The sequence below is a fragment of the Penicillium psychrofluorescens genome (assembly GCF_964197705.1).
Source record: "Penicillium psychrofluorescens genome assembly, chromosome: 2".
NCBI lineage: Eukaryota > Fungi > Ascomycota > Eurotiomycetes > Eurotiales > Aspergillaceae > Penicillium > Penicillium psychrofluorescens.
In genome coordinates, this window is record NC_133440.1 from 4,000,680 (window position 1) to 4,015,871 (window position 15,192).

Genomic DNA, 15,192 nt, shown 5'->3' on the forward strand with positions numbered 1-15,192 from the left:
CAGGCAGATATGCCATGTCGAACAAGATCACATAGTTATATAGCCGGTCTCAGCCTCGTCAGGCCTTAGCCTCGTCAGGTCTCAGCCTCGTCCAGTCTCAGCCTCGTGTTCTTCCTTCAGGATTTGGTAAAGCGGCCGAACTTTAATCTCTTTTCAGTATTAGAAGACAGTGTTCGTTCAATTCACAAATATTTTTCCAGGAAATCGCAGGCTTCAGATATCTCCTTGACATCATCACGACAACGATGGACAGGAAAATTTTGTCTCTCCTGGCCTTTGCCTGGCTGTTCGTCCTTTCCCTAACACATGCGATCGCCATTGACCATCTTACCATCTTTGATAACACGCTTGACAATGTCCACGATGGCAAGTTTCTTGGAGCGCGCGACCTTACCTTGCAGCAGGCAATTGCGAAAGGTACCCTTCTTGAAAAGGCAATGGAAAAATCAGGGGCAGAAGCTCAGGTAGTTGTGAGCAGTATCCGAAACGGAGTTCCTCTGAACAGCCCGTTTACTTCATATTCGGACCTTGAGCGATGGGGCTGGGAGGAACAGGGCCCTGATTCAGAGGAAGAGGACGACTTGTACCACGGTTCACTCGACCAGACATTTTCTCAGCTGGGAATTGACGAATGTCAAAATGAGTATGTTTCGTGGATGCAGGAGAACGCCGTTCAGAACGACAACGGGCAAACGATTCAGGTACGTGTCTAGATGAAATCGACAGGTAATAGGATTTGAAGTCTTACACAATATCAGCCATCATATGGCCAATATAGCAACTCTTTCAACGGCTACAACGGCCTGATCATCTCAGACGACAACAACAGTCCCGCAAGCCTCGCGCCAAATCAACGCAGAGTTCCTCTTGAGAACTGGTCCGATGTGGTCTTCCTCCAGTGGCTGAAATCATGCGAGAATGCCGGAACCAACATCGACTCGCTTAGATATGTGATGCGATGGAACCCTACGAATGGTGACACGCAAGGAATTCTGTCTCGAGTGCTTGCCGGGGTACCCATTTCACGGCTCAAGGTTGGTGTGGCTTTGAACAAAGGCACCAGTGGCTACCGAGCTTTGCTCGGAACCCCAAACGGTCGAGGAGCGGCGTGGATGCTCATTCAACACAAGCGCCAGTTCGGGCTGAAGACGATTCCGCAGATTATGGTGCGAGCTGTCTGGTTTCAGAATAAGTGGACCTTGGTTATGATCCAGTCGATTGGCAATGTCTCTAGTTGATCTGCAGTCAATATGTACGAATTAGAATAGCGCGATCCAATAGTTAGTATTCTATCACCGTTCTGCTGACGGTTGTCGATGGTGAATGTTCCACCGGCAGATCCATGGCTAGGCAGGTCTTCATTCGCCCGATGTAGATCGCTCTATGTACCTGCTATGTGGGAGTGCTATCAGGCCAGCCTGCAGCGACGAAATGACTGCCAGATAATGGATCGGGCCACTTGATCGTCGAGAATGGAGGTGATAAAGGTAAAACAGGGGGACGACGCCCGCCCTCATCAAAAAACCGCGAATCTTCCCCCTCCTACCAACTGCCTTGATTCACCGAGGTCTGCCTTACAATCTCTTCTGATTCTCTAATACCGCTCTACTTCTTCTTGTAAAACGAGGACCTGTGAATTCCCTCCTCGGGTTAGTTTTCCCGCTTATAGTTTGGCGCTGCAATACACCGTCGCGTAACCCCCCACATAGTGTGTATCACCCATCCCAACTCGCCATGGCATTCACGTTGGATAGATTTTTTACTTGTGATTTCGCGGGCTGCGAGCTACCAAGTGTACGCGGTTTTGGTCCCTGTGAGCGATGCAATCGCCATCTCTGCGCAACCCATCGTCGCCCGCCGTCTCATACATGCGATGACACGGTACATTCTATGCACAGAACTCTTTACTTGACTCGCATCTGACAACCATAAGCCCCTCTCAGATGATGTGTTCGAAGCCAATGTACATGCTGAAGTGAAAAATCTTCGCACGAAAATCAACGACAATGCTGTCTGCCAGCGTGCCTCGCAACTAAATGGCGGTCGCAAATGCGAGATTGAGCACCCACCCGCGTGGGGACGCGGGTCCCTTATGGGTTGCGCCAACTATCATGCTCGCATTCGCTTCCCCGATGATGGCTCTGTCTGGCTCATTCGAGTACCTCGAATGAACAGCAGTATTCCTCAATCACTCATCGACTACCTTGTTCGCAGCGAATATGCCACCCTCAAATTCCTTGAAACCACCAAAGTGCCTGCTCCTCGAGCATTTGATTATGGCATCGCTAGCAACACGAACAACAAGGTAGGTGTGAGTTATATTCTTATGGAAAAAATGACTGGCAAACCCTGGAACCTACAAGGACCCCGTGGGAAGCGCTTTGCAGACGACAAGGACAAGGAGAGGGTATGGAATAGCTTGGCGGATATCTTGATTGAGCTCCAACGCCATCCATTCTCCAAGGCCGGATCTCTTCTCCCGGGGCCTTCGCCTTCCGAGCCAGTAGTCTCTGCTATTGCTAGTGAACGATTCCTCGTTCAGAGTCCCTCCGGCCCTTTTGACACAGCCAACGACTATTACACTTCATTTGTGGAGCAAACCATGACCCTCATTGCTGACGGTCAGCTTTTCACATCGTTTCCTGTGAATGCCTACCTAGTATTTTCGTACTTGAAGTCCCAGATCCAGGCTTTTGCAGAAACCCCGGAGCAATTCTACATCAAGCACGTGGATGATAAGGGAGATCACCTGATGGTGGACGATGAGTTGAATATCATTGGGATCATAGATTGGCAAATGGCTCGGGTCGTTCCTGCCAGTGAAGCATTTGGACCATCTCTGGTGACAGCAGAAATGGGCAATATTTACGACGGCGTGTCGTCCTTGACGATTCATGATGAGGCCTTAGCCCGCTTCTTGAACGCTAAGGGAGCTGCTGACTTGGCTGGTATCATGAGCAAAGATGAGAAACTACGAAGATTCTTCTTTGGTCTTGATGTTGATTTGCCTTGGGATGAGACTCTACTTTTAGTCCGTGGCATCTGGACTGCATTTGGACTCGAGGACACCGACTGGCAAGCCTGGAAGGTGGAAATGCTAGAGAGGCATATTCATGATGGACGCCTGAGGAATATTATTGATAGGTTTGGAGTAGGCCCGTGACGATTTTTCACCATGTTCTTGTCTCCTCAGGGAGGATGTTGATATTGTGTGGCCCAGCGGCGGCTCGGCGTCCAAAGTTTCGGGTGGAAAGGCAGCCGGTTCTAGCATCAAAAGATCACTTTCGGCGCTTATTTCACAAGTCCTCCGATTCTAGTTGTAAATCTTCGACTTGACCCATTTTTTGGTCCCATAGCCCAGTCATCTACCTCCCTTGATACTCGTGTCTGGCAAAATTCTCCATTGGCACGGCCTGATTGGCTCACCGCCAAGTCTCCCAAGTTCCCCAAACGAGTTGTCCGCAGCTTCTTGTTTTTGTGCCATCCAGGGGATTCTGTCCACTCTTTTCACTCTCCAAACTCCACACTCCTTTGGAACCCCCTGTGAGCGGAGCGAAATCATGGCGCGTCTCGGTCGCGTTGGGTTTCTCACCCTCGCCGTGGTCTTCCACTTGATCTATACCTACTCCATCTTCGACATCTACTTCGTGAGCCCCATTGTCCGGGGCATGCGATCCTACGGTGTCGAAAGACCTGCCGGCACCGATGCCCCCGCCAAACGCCTCGTCCTGTTCGTCGCCGACGGTCTGCGCGCCGACAAGGCTTTCCAGGCCTTCCCGGACCCGTCCCCCGAATCCACCGATCACAACAGCAACCAATTGATCCGCCTGGCACCCTTTATTCGCTCGCAGGTGCTCTCACATGGCACGTTTGGCGTCTCCCATACCCGCGTTCCCACCGAATCTCGCCCCGGCCATGTTGCGCTCATTGCGGGTCTGTACGAGGACGTGTCGGCCGTGACAACGGGGTGGAAGTTGAACCCTGTGAACTTTGATAGCGTGTTTAACCAGAGCCGGCACACGTGGAGCTGGGGTAGTCCGGATATCCTTCCCATGTTCAAGGAAGGCGCGGTACCCGGCCGGGTGGACGCGGAGATGTACAGTGAGGAGGCGGAGGATTTCAGCGTGGACGCGACACACTTGGATACCTGGGTATTTGACAAGGTGCACGGGCTGTTCAAGTCTGCAAAGACAGACCCGGAGCTGGATCGGAAGCTGCGCGACGACAAATTAGTGTTTTTCCTGCATTTGCTGGGATTGGACACCACCGGCCATGCGTTCCGCCCATACTCCAAGGAATACCTGCACAACATCAAGATAGTCGACAAGGGAGTGCAATCGGTTACCAAGTTGGTGGAGGACTTCTACGGAGACGGCAAAACGGCATTCGTCTTCACCGCGGACCATGGGATGAGCGACAGGGGCAGCCATGGAGACGGGCATCCGGACAACACCCGAACGCCGTTGGTTGCATGGGGGTCTGGCGTTGCGCGCCCCAAAACCGCCAAGCGCGCGGAGGTGACTGGCCACGAAGACGGGTTCTCGTCGGATTGGGGATTTGACCATGTCCTCCGCCATGACGTGGCACAGGCCGATGTGGCTGCTCTCATGGCATATCTGGTTGGTCTGGACTACCCTGTGAATTCCGTGGGTCAGCTGCCGCTGGACTATCTTGATGCCAGCCCGCAGGAGAAAGCAATGGCCGCTCTGGCAAATACGCGGGGTGTGCTAGAGATGTATCGGGTCAAGGAAGAGCAGAAGAGGGAGTCGGTGCTTCGGTACGTGCCCTTCGAGCCTCTTTCCGGCCATGAGGAAACCTCTGTCGAAGGAAGACTCTCCAAAGTTGAGGCACTGATCACCAACGGCGCTTATGAGGAGTCTATTGCTCTATCCTCAGAGCTGTTGGTCACGGCGCTCGAGGGTCTGCGTTACCTGCAAACGTATGATTGGCTCTTCCTGCGCACCATCGTTTCTCTGGGCTACTTGGGCTGGATCGCGTACGCTCTCACTTCGGTGATCGACCTGCACGTCCTGCATGGCGCCACAGACTCAAATCGGACGATGGCCAGCACCATGTTCTTCTCATCCATTCTGGTCGTTTTGTTTTCTGTCTTCCTCTACCAGGGATCTTCATGGCGGTACTACTTCTACGCCGTGTTCCCCGTCTACTTCTGGGAAGAAGTTTTCGCTCGCCGCAAGGCTTTGACTGCCGGCCGGCAGATTGTTCTCGGTCATGTCCGTTCGTTCAAGGGCTACCTGAATTTTGGACTTCAATTGCTGGCATTCCTTGCTGTCCTTGAGGCTCTGGTTTGTCGCACTCTTCTTTTTCATTTTTGCAAGTTCTGACTCGTTCCTCGCCAGGTCCAATCGTATTTTCACCGGGAAATCTTCACAGTCTGCTTTGGCTTGGCCTGCTTCTGGCCTGCTTTCTACGGCATGAACTTCATTCGCAGCCATGTGCTTCTGTCGACAACATGGGCAGTTGGCAGTGGCTTGATGGCCACTTTTACTCTTCTCCCGGTGACCAAAATGGAGAACATTGATACCATGTAGGTTTCTTGAACCACCAAATGAATACCTGGCTGACTGGCTGTCTAGTACCTATGGCGCGTTTCTGATGTTCTTCACCGGCGTGTTGTATTTGCTTTTTGAGGATGCCATCATTGGCCACCGCGGCTCTTCATCGCAAGCCTCACTCAGCAGTCTAGGCGCGCGGATTATCATGGGCTCACAGATCGGCATGATTCTTCTCGCCTTGATTGTCACGCGGTCTACTGTCTTCTCTCTTCAGGCTCGCCAAGGTTTACCCCTTGGAAACGTGGTGGTAGGATGGTTCGTCCTGGGTAAGTTTTGAAGCTGCATGTCTCTCAGGTTCTGTCTAACATTGCGCAGTCGCCTCCCTCGCATCGCCCTTCCTGCATCGCTTGTACCCCAACAGCCACTACCTGCACCGTCTCATGGTCATCTTCCTGACTTTCTCACCGACCTTCATCATCCTCGCCATCTCCTACGAAGGCCTGTTTTACTTTGTGTTCTGCATGACCCTCGTAACATGGGTTCGCCTTGAACACGCCATCTACATTCACACGGCCGGTTCGACGCCTGTCTCGGACAGAAAGAAACCTGACACGGCGACGGCCACCGTCGAGGGACAGACATACCACTACCGAGCCCTCACCCTCTCCGACACCCGCGTGGCCCTATTCTTTTTCTTCCTACTCCAATCCGCCTTCTTCAGCACCGGCAACGTTGCCTCTATCTCGACATTTTCTCTCGAAAGTGTCCGCCGCCTACTCCCCGTGTTTAACCCCTTCAGCCAAGGCGCGCTCCTCATCCTCCAGATCCTGATTCCCTTCGCCATCATCAGTGCCAATCTGGGGATCCTCAATCGCCGCCTAGAAGTCGCGCCCAGCGCCCTGTTCATGGTGGTGATGGCGCTCTCGGACGTGATGACCCTCAACTTCTTCTACATGGTGCGCGACGAGGGCTCATGGCTGGATATCGGCATGACGATCAGCCACTTCTGCATCGCTAGCTTCCTGTGCACCTTCGTCGCGGGCCTGGAGTTCCTCAGCGAGGTCTTCGTCAGCGGTGTGGACTTTGGGCAGTGGCCCACTGCTGCTTCCAAGCTGGGGGAGAAGGTGGCGAGTGCTGTGGAAGGTTCCGTGGATTGCGGCCACGAGGGTGGAGGCGGAGATCCGCCGACGAATGGGAATGGGAACGGGGGGAGTAAGAAGGTGAAGACGAAGGCGAAGAAGAAGGGTGGGTGATACTTGCACGCTTACGGGACTCCGTATTGATCTTTCTTAATTGGGGGCGTGATCTTTGTACTTAGGTACTGTATTTCTATCTATGGTTGTTGAATAAATAGACTGCTCCTACTAGTGACCATCGTTCTATGACTCCCGAGAGTCTCCACTGCGGTGCCTGGCATGGACAGCGGGCTTATTCAGAGACAACGTGATTGGCCCAAGCTGTGCGGAACAGTTGAACCTCGGCATCACAAGATCTGCCCTTCTCTTTGCCTCTCCATACACCAGAACAATATACGCCTTCTCGCGAGTCAGCCATACGCGCGCACTGACTGTCAACCCCTACCACCATCCCCGCAAACGCCCGCACCCATCCTTCGCGTGCTTCCCTGTTTCCCTTTCCCCGCAAAATCTACTTCCAGACTGTTGGAAATAGTTACGCGATCGGCTCGCATGATCTCCCGCTGAGCACTAGATCTGCGTGATGGCTTTGGCGCTATTGTCTCACTAAGATAGTCGAGAACCGGAATCTTCCATCGTTGTTAGGTAACTATATTTTCTAGGCCATGAATATTATTGTTGTTGTTACCTACAGTGGTCAGTGTGTTCCCTTTGATTGATCGACTACCCCCCCTATCGGGGGGAAGAGGCTGAAGGGTGGCCGTGTGTGGTATTTCCACGCCGGCGGAGTGGACTGGGGTGAAACCAGTGCGGTACTTGTAACTTTCCCAGTTCTTGACACATCCACCGCCGATGAAGTATATCGTCGACAGTACACCATACATGATTATTATGAGACAGGAATTCAACGGAGTGAAAAAAACCATAGCTAGGATGTATACCGGGAGGCTCACGAATAGAAGCATGACTGCCTAGTCGTGTCAGCCACTCTACACCTCATCTCCACCATGACCTCAGATCGCTGGTATTGCCACACCCCGCCGATTTCCCTTCACAATCCATCCCATCCCATCCATCCCATCCATCCATTCTGATATTCCCCTCCCTATTCATTCCACTTCTTCTTCCTCTTCCGGTCCTTTTTCTTCCCCCTTCCGGTTTGAGTGGCGCTCAAGTAGGCCACAGCCCATACAGCCTACCCTCCCTCCATCCATCCCCAATCCCCAGACCCTGTCTATCCTGGTCCTCCCACACAAATCCCCTTTCTCTACCCCCAGCCCCAGTCCCTCCTTTATACTCCTTCCTTCCCTCCGCCCCCTCCTCTTCTGACTCCCACCTACCTTCTCTCCCCCCCTTTCCTCTCTACCGACCCTCCCGCCCCTCCCTACAGAGTCTACTGGAAGTCGATCCAGTGCGTGGGCAGTCGGCCATGAGCACTACGACGGAGTCGCACGCCGAATCGTTCCCGGCGACCCAAGGCAGCCCTGCCCCCAGCGCCGCGGGCTCGACAGGAACATCCGGAATCAACGTGCGCGGTGGTCCAAACAACTCACAGATGAGTTTCAGAAGGTAAGCAATGCGCTTTTTCTGTGTTAGATGGGGGCCGATGCGGTCGCGGGGTCTTGTTACGGGCGCAAAGAGGAGAAGAGACGGAGATTTTGGCGGCGACGTTAGACGATCTTCCACTATATTATCAGATGCTGACTCGATTTATCTAATCTCTAGACAACGTGCATCACGCGCGTGCGAGGTACGTCCCTTTTGTTTCGACGGTCGAGACGCGATCGATCTGGTGCTGCTGGGGGGAAGGGTGCCTCGGCACCTCGGCTCCGTTGCTTATCGCAAACAAGAAGCGCACACAATATGTATTACCAGTGACCAAGCTAACCACTTTTTTTTTTATTGTTGTGTTTTAGACATGCCATTCTCGCAAGGTAAGTAGCCCCGAACAAAATTGATACGGTCGCTTGTTCTGACGTTCGCGGGAAATAGGTTCGCTGTGACGCCGCCAGCCTGGGCGTCCCCTGCACCAACTGCGTCGCCTTCTCCATCGAGTGCAAGATCCCCACCCCGAAACGCAAGAAGAACCCAGGCCAGTCGAAGAGCAAAGATGGTGCTGAGTACGGTGACAGTCCGCCTCCAAGTGCATCGTCCGTGGTGGACGCGGCGGTTGCTCACTTCCAACCCTCGGCCGGCTCCGACATGCCTGCTGTATTCGGCGACCAACAAGGAAATTCGACCGACTCAGACGATAAGGAGGAGGTCCTTGGATACCGAAGCAACCGGATGGCTGTCGACGGCATGCCCGTCACCTCTCTCACCGATTCGGAGGCCGCCATGCAGGCCTCGGCGGACAACGCCTATGCGCAGTTCATGAAGCCCAAGTTTGCGCGCGCCCCGATTAAAGAGGCCGGCCGCGTGGCATACCTGGGCGAATCGTCGAACTTGTCGCTGCTGGTCCAGGATCGTCACGGCACGACAGACGTGGTCCACTACCCACTGCCGCCGAATATCAGAGGATCGCGTGCGCGTCTGACAGACTTGGATAACCTGGAGATTGACATTCTCCACCAGCGGGGTGCGTTTCTTCTTCCGCCGAAACCGCTCTGTGATGAGCTGGTCGATGCCTATTTCAAATGGGTCGGGCCCGTCGTGCCCATCATCAACCGCAGTCGGTTCATGCGCCAGTACCGGGACCCCAAAAACCCGCCGTCGTTGCTCTTGCTGCAGGCGATCCTGCTGGCCGGATCGCGAGTGTGCACCAACCCACAGCTCATGGATGCCAATGGCTCGACAACGCCCGCTGCGATGACCTTCTACAAGCGGGCCAAGGCCCTGTATGATGCCAACTATGAGGATGATCGGGTCACCATCGTGCAAGCGTTGGTGCTTCTGGGTTGGTACTGGGAAGGACCTGAGGGTGAGTTTCTTCAGACGATCGAAATCATTTGGATACTGACTGGGTGGTAGATGTCACTAAGAACGTGTTCTACTGGACCCGAGTCGCAATAGTTGTGGCTCAGGGCTCTGGCATGCACCGCAGCGTGGAGACCTCCCAGCTGAGCAAGCCCGACAAGAGACTCTGGAAGAGAATCTGGTGGGCGCTCTTCACTCGCGACAGATCCGTGGCAGTGGCGCTGGGCCGGCCGATTGGAATCAATACCGATGACTCGGACGTCGAGATGGTGACGGAAGATGATTTTATCGAAGATGAGCTCGACATTAAGGCCGAATATCCCCCGGACCCGGTCCACGTGCAATTTTTCTTGCAGTATGTCAAGCTGTGCGAGATCATGGGTCTGGTGCTCTCGCAACAGTACTCGGTGGCATCCAAGTCACGCCGTATGAACGCTATGGATCTCACCCATTCGGACATGGCGTTGGCCGACTGGCTGCAGAACTGTCCTAAGGAAGTGTGCTGGCAACGATCCCAACACCATTTCTGGGCTGCTCTTCTGCACTCCAACTACTACACCACACTCTGTCTTCTGCACCGGGCGCACATGCCACCCGCCTCGTCGGCGCCGGGTAGCTACCGAACGGAGGAAATGGCGTATCCATCGCGCACGATTGCTTTCCAGGCCGCGGGCATGATCACATCCATTATCGAGAACTTGCAGGCCCACCAGGAGATCCGATATGCGCCTGCATTCATTGTATACAGCTTGTTCTCGGCTCTGATCATGCACGTGTATCAAATGCGTTCGTCGGTCCCCTCCATTGTGGCAACCTGCCAGGAAAGGATCCACGTCTGCATGCATGCCCTCAAGGATGTGTCCAAGGTGTGGCTGGTCGCGAAGATGGTGAATACGCTGTTCGAGTCTATTCTCGGGAACAAGATCTTGGAAGAGCGCTTGCAAAAGGCTGCCGGTAAGAGGCACCAGCGAACCCGGCATGATCACGGCGCTGCCTCGAAGAAGCAGCCAGAGCCACCGAAGCGCAAGTTCGACGATATGGATCTTGGGCTGCCCAACGGCGGTCCCACGCCTCCTGTCTCGTACGAACGTTCTCGCCCTCAGACACCGGCCGTCACGCCCTCCCGGGAACTCAACCAACCTCCCCTGGGCCCGACGTCTCCCAACGCAAACGCGCACCGCGGTGCCCAGGACCCTGTGGGAGGAGGGCCAGCCGTCTCACGCGGCAACACTCGTCCGACCACCCCCTTCAACGCCCAGTTCTCTCTCCCTGCCACTCCTCCCGATTTCTTCCTGGTAACCCGCACATCCCCCAACCTCTCCCCCTCTCTCTGGGAGAATTTCCAGCCCGACCAGCTCTTCCCGGACGGCACGGCCATCTTCCCAGAACTTACATCCCCGCCTCCCCCAACGACCATGGACCCGCAGCTCCAGATGCCGACAAACATGCAAGCCCCGAACCTCGGTCAGCGGCCCATTGTGGGCGCCCAGCCTCAGCAGGTCCCTACCCGCGGCATGTCTGGGTCGCAGGGTAGCCCGCAGCTGATGTCTGGTGTTCCTGCCGGCCTGGGGATGCCGGCCACGGCCGCGCCGCAGCAGATGTTTGGCCTGGAGGGCCAGCAGTGGCCGATGCAAAGCCTGGACGGGACTCTGAATGGCGCGGCGGTGGACGCGGCCAGCCAGGACGACAACTGGAGCAGCAGCTCACGCAGTGGGCCGACTGCGCCGACGACCTTGAACGTGGAAGATTGGTATGCTCCCTCTTCTCACTCCCGCCGGTTTGATTTTCATGCTCATCTTCTTTGTTTCAGGTTCCAATTCTTCGGCATCAACGGCGGCTTTGGCGATCTGGCGGCTTGATTTTGATCAAACATTGCACAAAGTTCTTCTGTAGCAGCAACCTAATCCTATCATCTACTCCTGCTGGTATATAAAATCTTTCTTCTGGACTCCCCAAAACACAGTGGAACAGGATCGGGGCGTTTTGGTTGTTCTTCTTCTTTGGTTATAGTGTGTGACTTGGTTCTGTGGATATTGGTTTTGCTACGGTGTCTGCTGCGTTAGTGTTAGGAAGGCAAAATGGATTGATTCTTCTCGTCTATACTTGGTTCCTCGGCGTATGTTACAATATGGGTTGATGCCTGAGGAATTGACACCATGCACTAACCCGTATTCGGACTGGCGGATGACGGAATCGCTGCAGCCCTGTCTCGGCCAATCATCGTGCACTGCCAATTTCTGGGGCAAGCCAGAGTCATCGAGCGCATCAACAATTTTCGGTACGAACTAACCCTCTCTCTTCATACTTCAGGACACTCTGACTCCCTATATTCTTCCTTGCTTTGACTTGTCCCTACCGTCTTTCTCTCAATTAACCTTGTCACCTCTCCTCCCCTCCCTTCGCTCGCTCCCTCTGCCCCGCTTTGCAGCGATGTCGGCGTCAGGATCCGAAGCACCCAACGCTGCGTCGGGGCCATCCAGCGCTTTGAAGAAGGCCTTCCCTCACGTCGATCTGCAGGGAAATGACCTTCCGCCCTCGCCTGCGCCGTCCAGCCCGCACGCCGGTCGCCGATATGCTATTGCCACCGAGCTGGTCTTTACCGAGGGGAACGATCAGTACAATGCCAGCAGTGTGCCAATCTACCAGGTAAGCATTGAGATACACTATTCAAACAATCAGGATATGCTGACCAGCTTGGTCATTGTAGAGCGCAACCTTCAAGCAAACGTCCGGCGCTGGCGGCGGCGAGTATGACTACACCCGCTCAGGCAATCCCACCCGCACACACCTCGAGCGACACCTCGCCAAGATCATGTCCGCACAGCGCGCGCTGGTTGTCTCTTCCGGCATGGCTGCCCTCGACGTGATCTCGCGGCTTCTCCGACCAGGCGACGAGGTAGTCACCGGCGACGACCTGTACGGGGGCTCGAACCGGCTGCTGAAGTACCTTTCGACAAATGGCGGGATCATCGTGCACCACGTCGACACGACAGACCCCGAAAAAGTGGTCAAAGTGCTCACCCCCAAAACAGCCATGGTTCTGCTGGAAACGCCTACGAACCCACTCATCAAGATTGTGGACATTGGCAAGATTGCCGCCGCCGCACACGAAGCAAACCCGGCCTGCCTCGTCTCCGTCGACAACACCATGATGTCCCCTCTCCTCCTCAACCCACTCGACCTGGGCGCCGACATTGTCTACGAGAGTGGCACGAAGTACCTATCCGGCCACCACGACCTAATGGCCGGCGTGATCGCCGCCAACGACCTCGCCCTCGCCGAACGGTTGTATTTTACCATCAACGCATCCGGCTGCGGTCTCTCGCCCTTTGACTCCTGGCTCCTCATGCGCGGAGTGAAAACCCTGAAAGTGCGCATGGAGCAGCAGCAAACCAATGCACACCGCATCGCCGAGTTCCTCGAGACCCACGGCTTCAAGGTCCGCTACCCGGGTCTGCGCTCGCACCCGCAGTACGAGTTGCATAACTCCATGGCGCGCGGCGCGGGTGCGGTGCTCTCGTTCGAAACGGGTGATGCGGCTGTGAGCGAGCGCATTGTTGAGAGTGCTAAGATCTGGGCTATCTCTGTTAGCTTTGGCTGTGTCAATAGTCTCATCAGCATGCCCTGTCGGATGAGCCATGCGAGCATTGACGCGAAGACTAGGGCGGAGCGCGCGATGCCTGAGGATCTGATTCGGTTGTGTGTCGGTATTGAGGATGTGGATGATTTGATTGATGATTTGCGACGAGCGGTAAGTTCGGTGTTGGATCCGATATCCTACCGTGAGACTTTGCTGACTTTTGCGTGCATTTAGCTCGTCCAGGCCGGCGCCGTCAATGTGACGCTGGATGGCATTCAGGCGCACCCCAGCTCGTAGTAGTATATACACACCCAATATTTCGGATGGCGTTAGGGCAATGAATATTCTCATGATTTGGTTGCAATTTCGGTGGGAACTACTGTCGGTGCTATGTATACATTCGTAGGCTGCTCATCGTTTATCCGAGCTCCGGCATCGGCCATCCGCCCGGCCCTTTCTCGTCCGTCCGGATAAGACGAACCAACCCTGTTGACTAGCCATCGACTTGACTATTCTCGGTAGTCGCCTTTCTTTTTTCCATTCGAGTCATTCTTTTCCGACTCTCCGTTTTGTCCGATGCTTGTCCATCGTTGAAATTCATCCACTCGTTTCGAGATGCCCGAGGCCGTCGCGCAGAATGCGTCAGAATTTCCCTCCATGGCGACCATCAAACAACGCTCTCCCATCGCGCGCTCGACACCGCCGACATGGAACTCCAAGGACATAGGTCTGCGGCTCGGCGTCGATATCGCCAGCGCAATGTCAGCAGGCGCGCTGACCTGCCCGCTGATCACCATTATTGATCGGTGCGTTGTCCGACATTCCTCCCTCTAACCGGCCATGATGAAGATAATGAAAGCTAATCGCCGTAATCGATCCTCCAGAGCAATCATTGAAAAAGCATCCAAAGGCTTCCCCATCGGCCAGACCACAGCCAACTGTTTCCGATCAATGCTCAGCAGCCCCAGTGGCTTCTTCCTCAGCGCGCCCTTCCTCCTCATCTACACCCTGTACACATCAACCTACCTAACCGCCAACACAATCGACACCGCAACCTCCACCCTGCGCAACCAGAGCTACTCCACCGTCACACCGGGGCCGGCCAAATTCATCTCCACGACGACTGTCAACATGGGGATATGTATGTACAAAGACGCGCGCTTCGCCAAGATCTTTGGCGCATCGTCCTCCCCGGCTCCTCTTTCGGAGATATACAGCCAGCCTAGTTCCGCGCTGAGGAGTCCGCCATTATCTCACTCCCACCAAAGACCCCCGCAGACAGCACCAGCAGCGCCCACCATCCCCAAGGTCTCATATTCATTATTCTGCCTCCGCGACAGCGTCACCATCTTCGCCTCCTTCAACGTCCCCGCCCTCATCGCCCCCTCAATACCAGACTTTATCGCCTCCACCCCGAACATGAAAGCCGCGACTGCGCAATTCGCCTGTCCCGCGCTGATGCAGTTCGCCAGCACGCCTATGCATCTCCTCGGCTTGGATCTGTATAACAGACAGCCGACGGGTGGCCTGCCCTGGACGGATCGCCTGGCAAGGATCCGCAGGGATTATGTGCCTAGCTGCTTTGCGCGCATGGCCAAGATTGTTCCCGCTTACGGTATTGGAGGCGTGGTCAATGTTAGAATGAGGGCCTCGTTGATGCAGTGGCTTGAGAGGAGGTGAAATCTTCCTTGCCATTGGTGATATGACTCTTTTTCTCGATCGTTGTTTGCATTTGCTCTGTTCTATCTATATACAGGCTGTGATGTGCATACATATACACTCCTACTCTCTCCACTCACCACAGTTGATTTACATGTTGGCGCCTTGCTTTTGTTTTTGGCGTTTTTGCTTTTTGCCTTTTGCTTTTTGCTTTGAAGAAGTCGAGTCTTGCTTCACTGAAGTTCAGACAGGACTTGTTCCTCGGGAGTTGGGACTCTGCATTTCGTGTTATAGATCACTAGATGGACATGGCTCATTCATCATTTGGCGTTTTTTCGGGCTTTCTTTTTTGGGATTGGTTTCCTTATCTTCCTTGTCTGATATT

The 15,192-nt window shown here is 54.5% G+C and overlaps 6 protein-coding genes across 6 annotated transcripts; all 6 read left to right on the forward strand.

Annotated features, from left to right (window-relative positions):
• Window positions 1–245: 245 nt before the first annotated feature.
• On the forward strand, window positions 246–1,238 carry PFLUO_LOCUS3680 (uncharacterized protein; the record flags this gene model as incomplete). The annotated part of the gene is made up of 2 exons (XM_073780952.1): window positions 246–701; window positions 759–1,238. The coding sequence occupies 2 exons, from the start codon at window positions 246–248 to the stop codon at window positions 1,236–1,238; spliced, it is 936 nt and encodes a 311-aa protein (XP_073637756.1).
• An 854-nt stretch (window positions 1,239–2,092) lies between these two features.
• PFLUO_LOCUS3681 (uncharacterized protein) lies at window positions 2,093–3,163 on the forward strand (the record flags this gene model as incomplete). The annotated part of the gene is made up of 1 exon (XM_073780953.1): window positions 2,093–3,163. One exon carries the CDS (start codon window positions 2,093–2,095, stop codon window positions 3,161–3,163), a length of 1,071 nt encoding a protein of 356 aa, XP_073637757.1.
• Window positions 3,164–3,560: 397 nt separating this feature from the next.
• On the forward strand, window positions 3,561–6,769 carry PFLUO_LOCUS3682 (Glycosyl phosphatidyl inositol anchor synthesis; the record flags this gene model as incomplete). The annotated part of the gene is made up of 4 exons (XM_073780954.1): window positions 3,561–5,306; window positions 5,361–5,548; window positions 5,598–5,842; window positions 5,892–6,769. 4 exons carry the CDS (start codon window positions 3,561–3,563, stop codon window positions 6,767–6,769), a joined length of 3,057 nt encoding a protein of 1,018 aa, XP_073637758.1.
• Window positions 6,770–8,081: 1,312 nt separating this feature from the next.
• On the forward strand, window positions 8,082–11,427 carry PFLUO_LOCUS3683 (Transcriptional activator of fatty acid utilization; the record flags this gene model as incomplete). Its single annotated transcript, XM_073780956.1, has 6 exons — window positions 8,082–8,221; window positions 8,378–8,402; window positions 8,569–8,586; window positions 8,645–9,572; window positions 9,623–11,318; window positions 11,379–11,427. 6 exons carry the CDS (start codon window positions 8,082–8,084, stop codon window positions 11,425–11,427), a joined length of 2,856 nt encoding a protein of 951 aa, XP_073637759.1.
• A 571-nt stretch (window positions 11,428–11,998) lies between these two features.
• PFLUO_LOCUS3684 (cystathionine beta-lyase) lies at window positions 11,999–13,445 on the forward strand (the record flags this gene model as incomplete). Its single annotated transcript, XM_073780957.1, has 3 exons — window positions 11,999–12,214; window positions 12,276–13,319; window positions 13,383–13,445. 3 exons carry the CDS (start codon window positions 11,999–12,001, stop codon window positions 13,443–13,445), a joined length of 1,323 nt encoding a protein of 440 aa, XP_073637760.1.
• Window positions 13,446–13,763: 318 nt separating this feature from the next.
• PFLUO_LOCUS3685 (uncharacterized protein) lies at window positions 13,764–14,828 on the forward strand (the record flags this gene model as incomplete). Its single annotated transcript, XM_073780958.1, has 2 exons — window positions 13,764–13,954; window positions 14,033–14,828. 2 exons carry the CDS (start codon window positions 13,764–13,766, stop codon window positions 14,826–14,828), a joined length of 987 nt encoding a protein of 328 aa, XP_073637761.1.
• Between the last annotated feature and the right edge of the window lie 364 nt (window positions 14,829–15,192).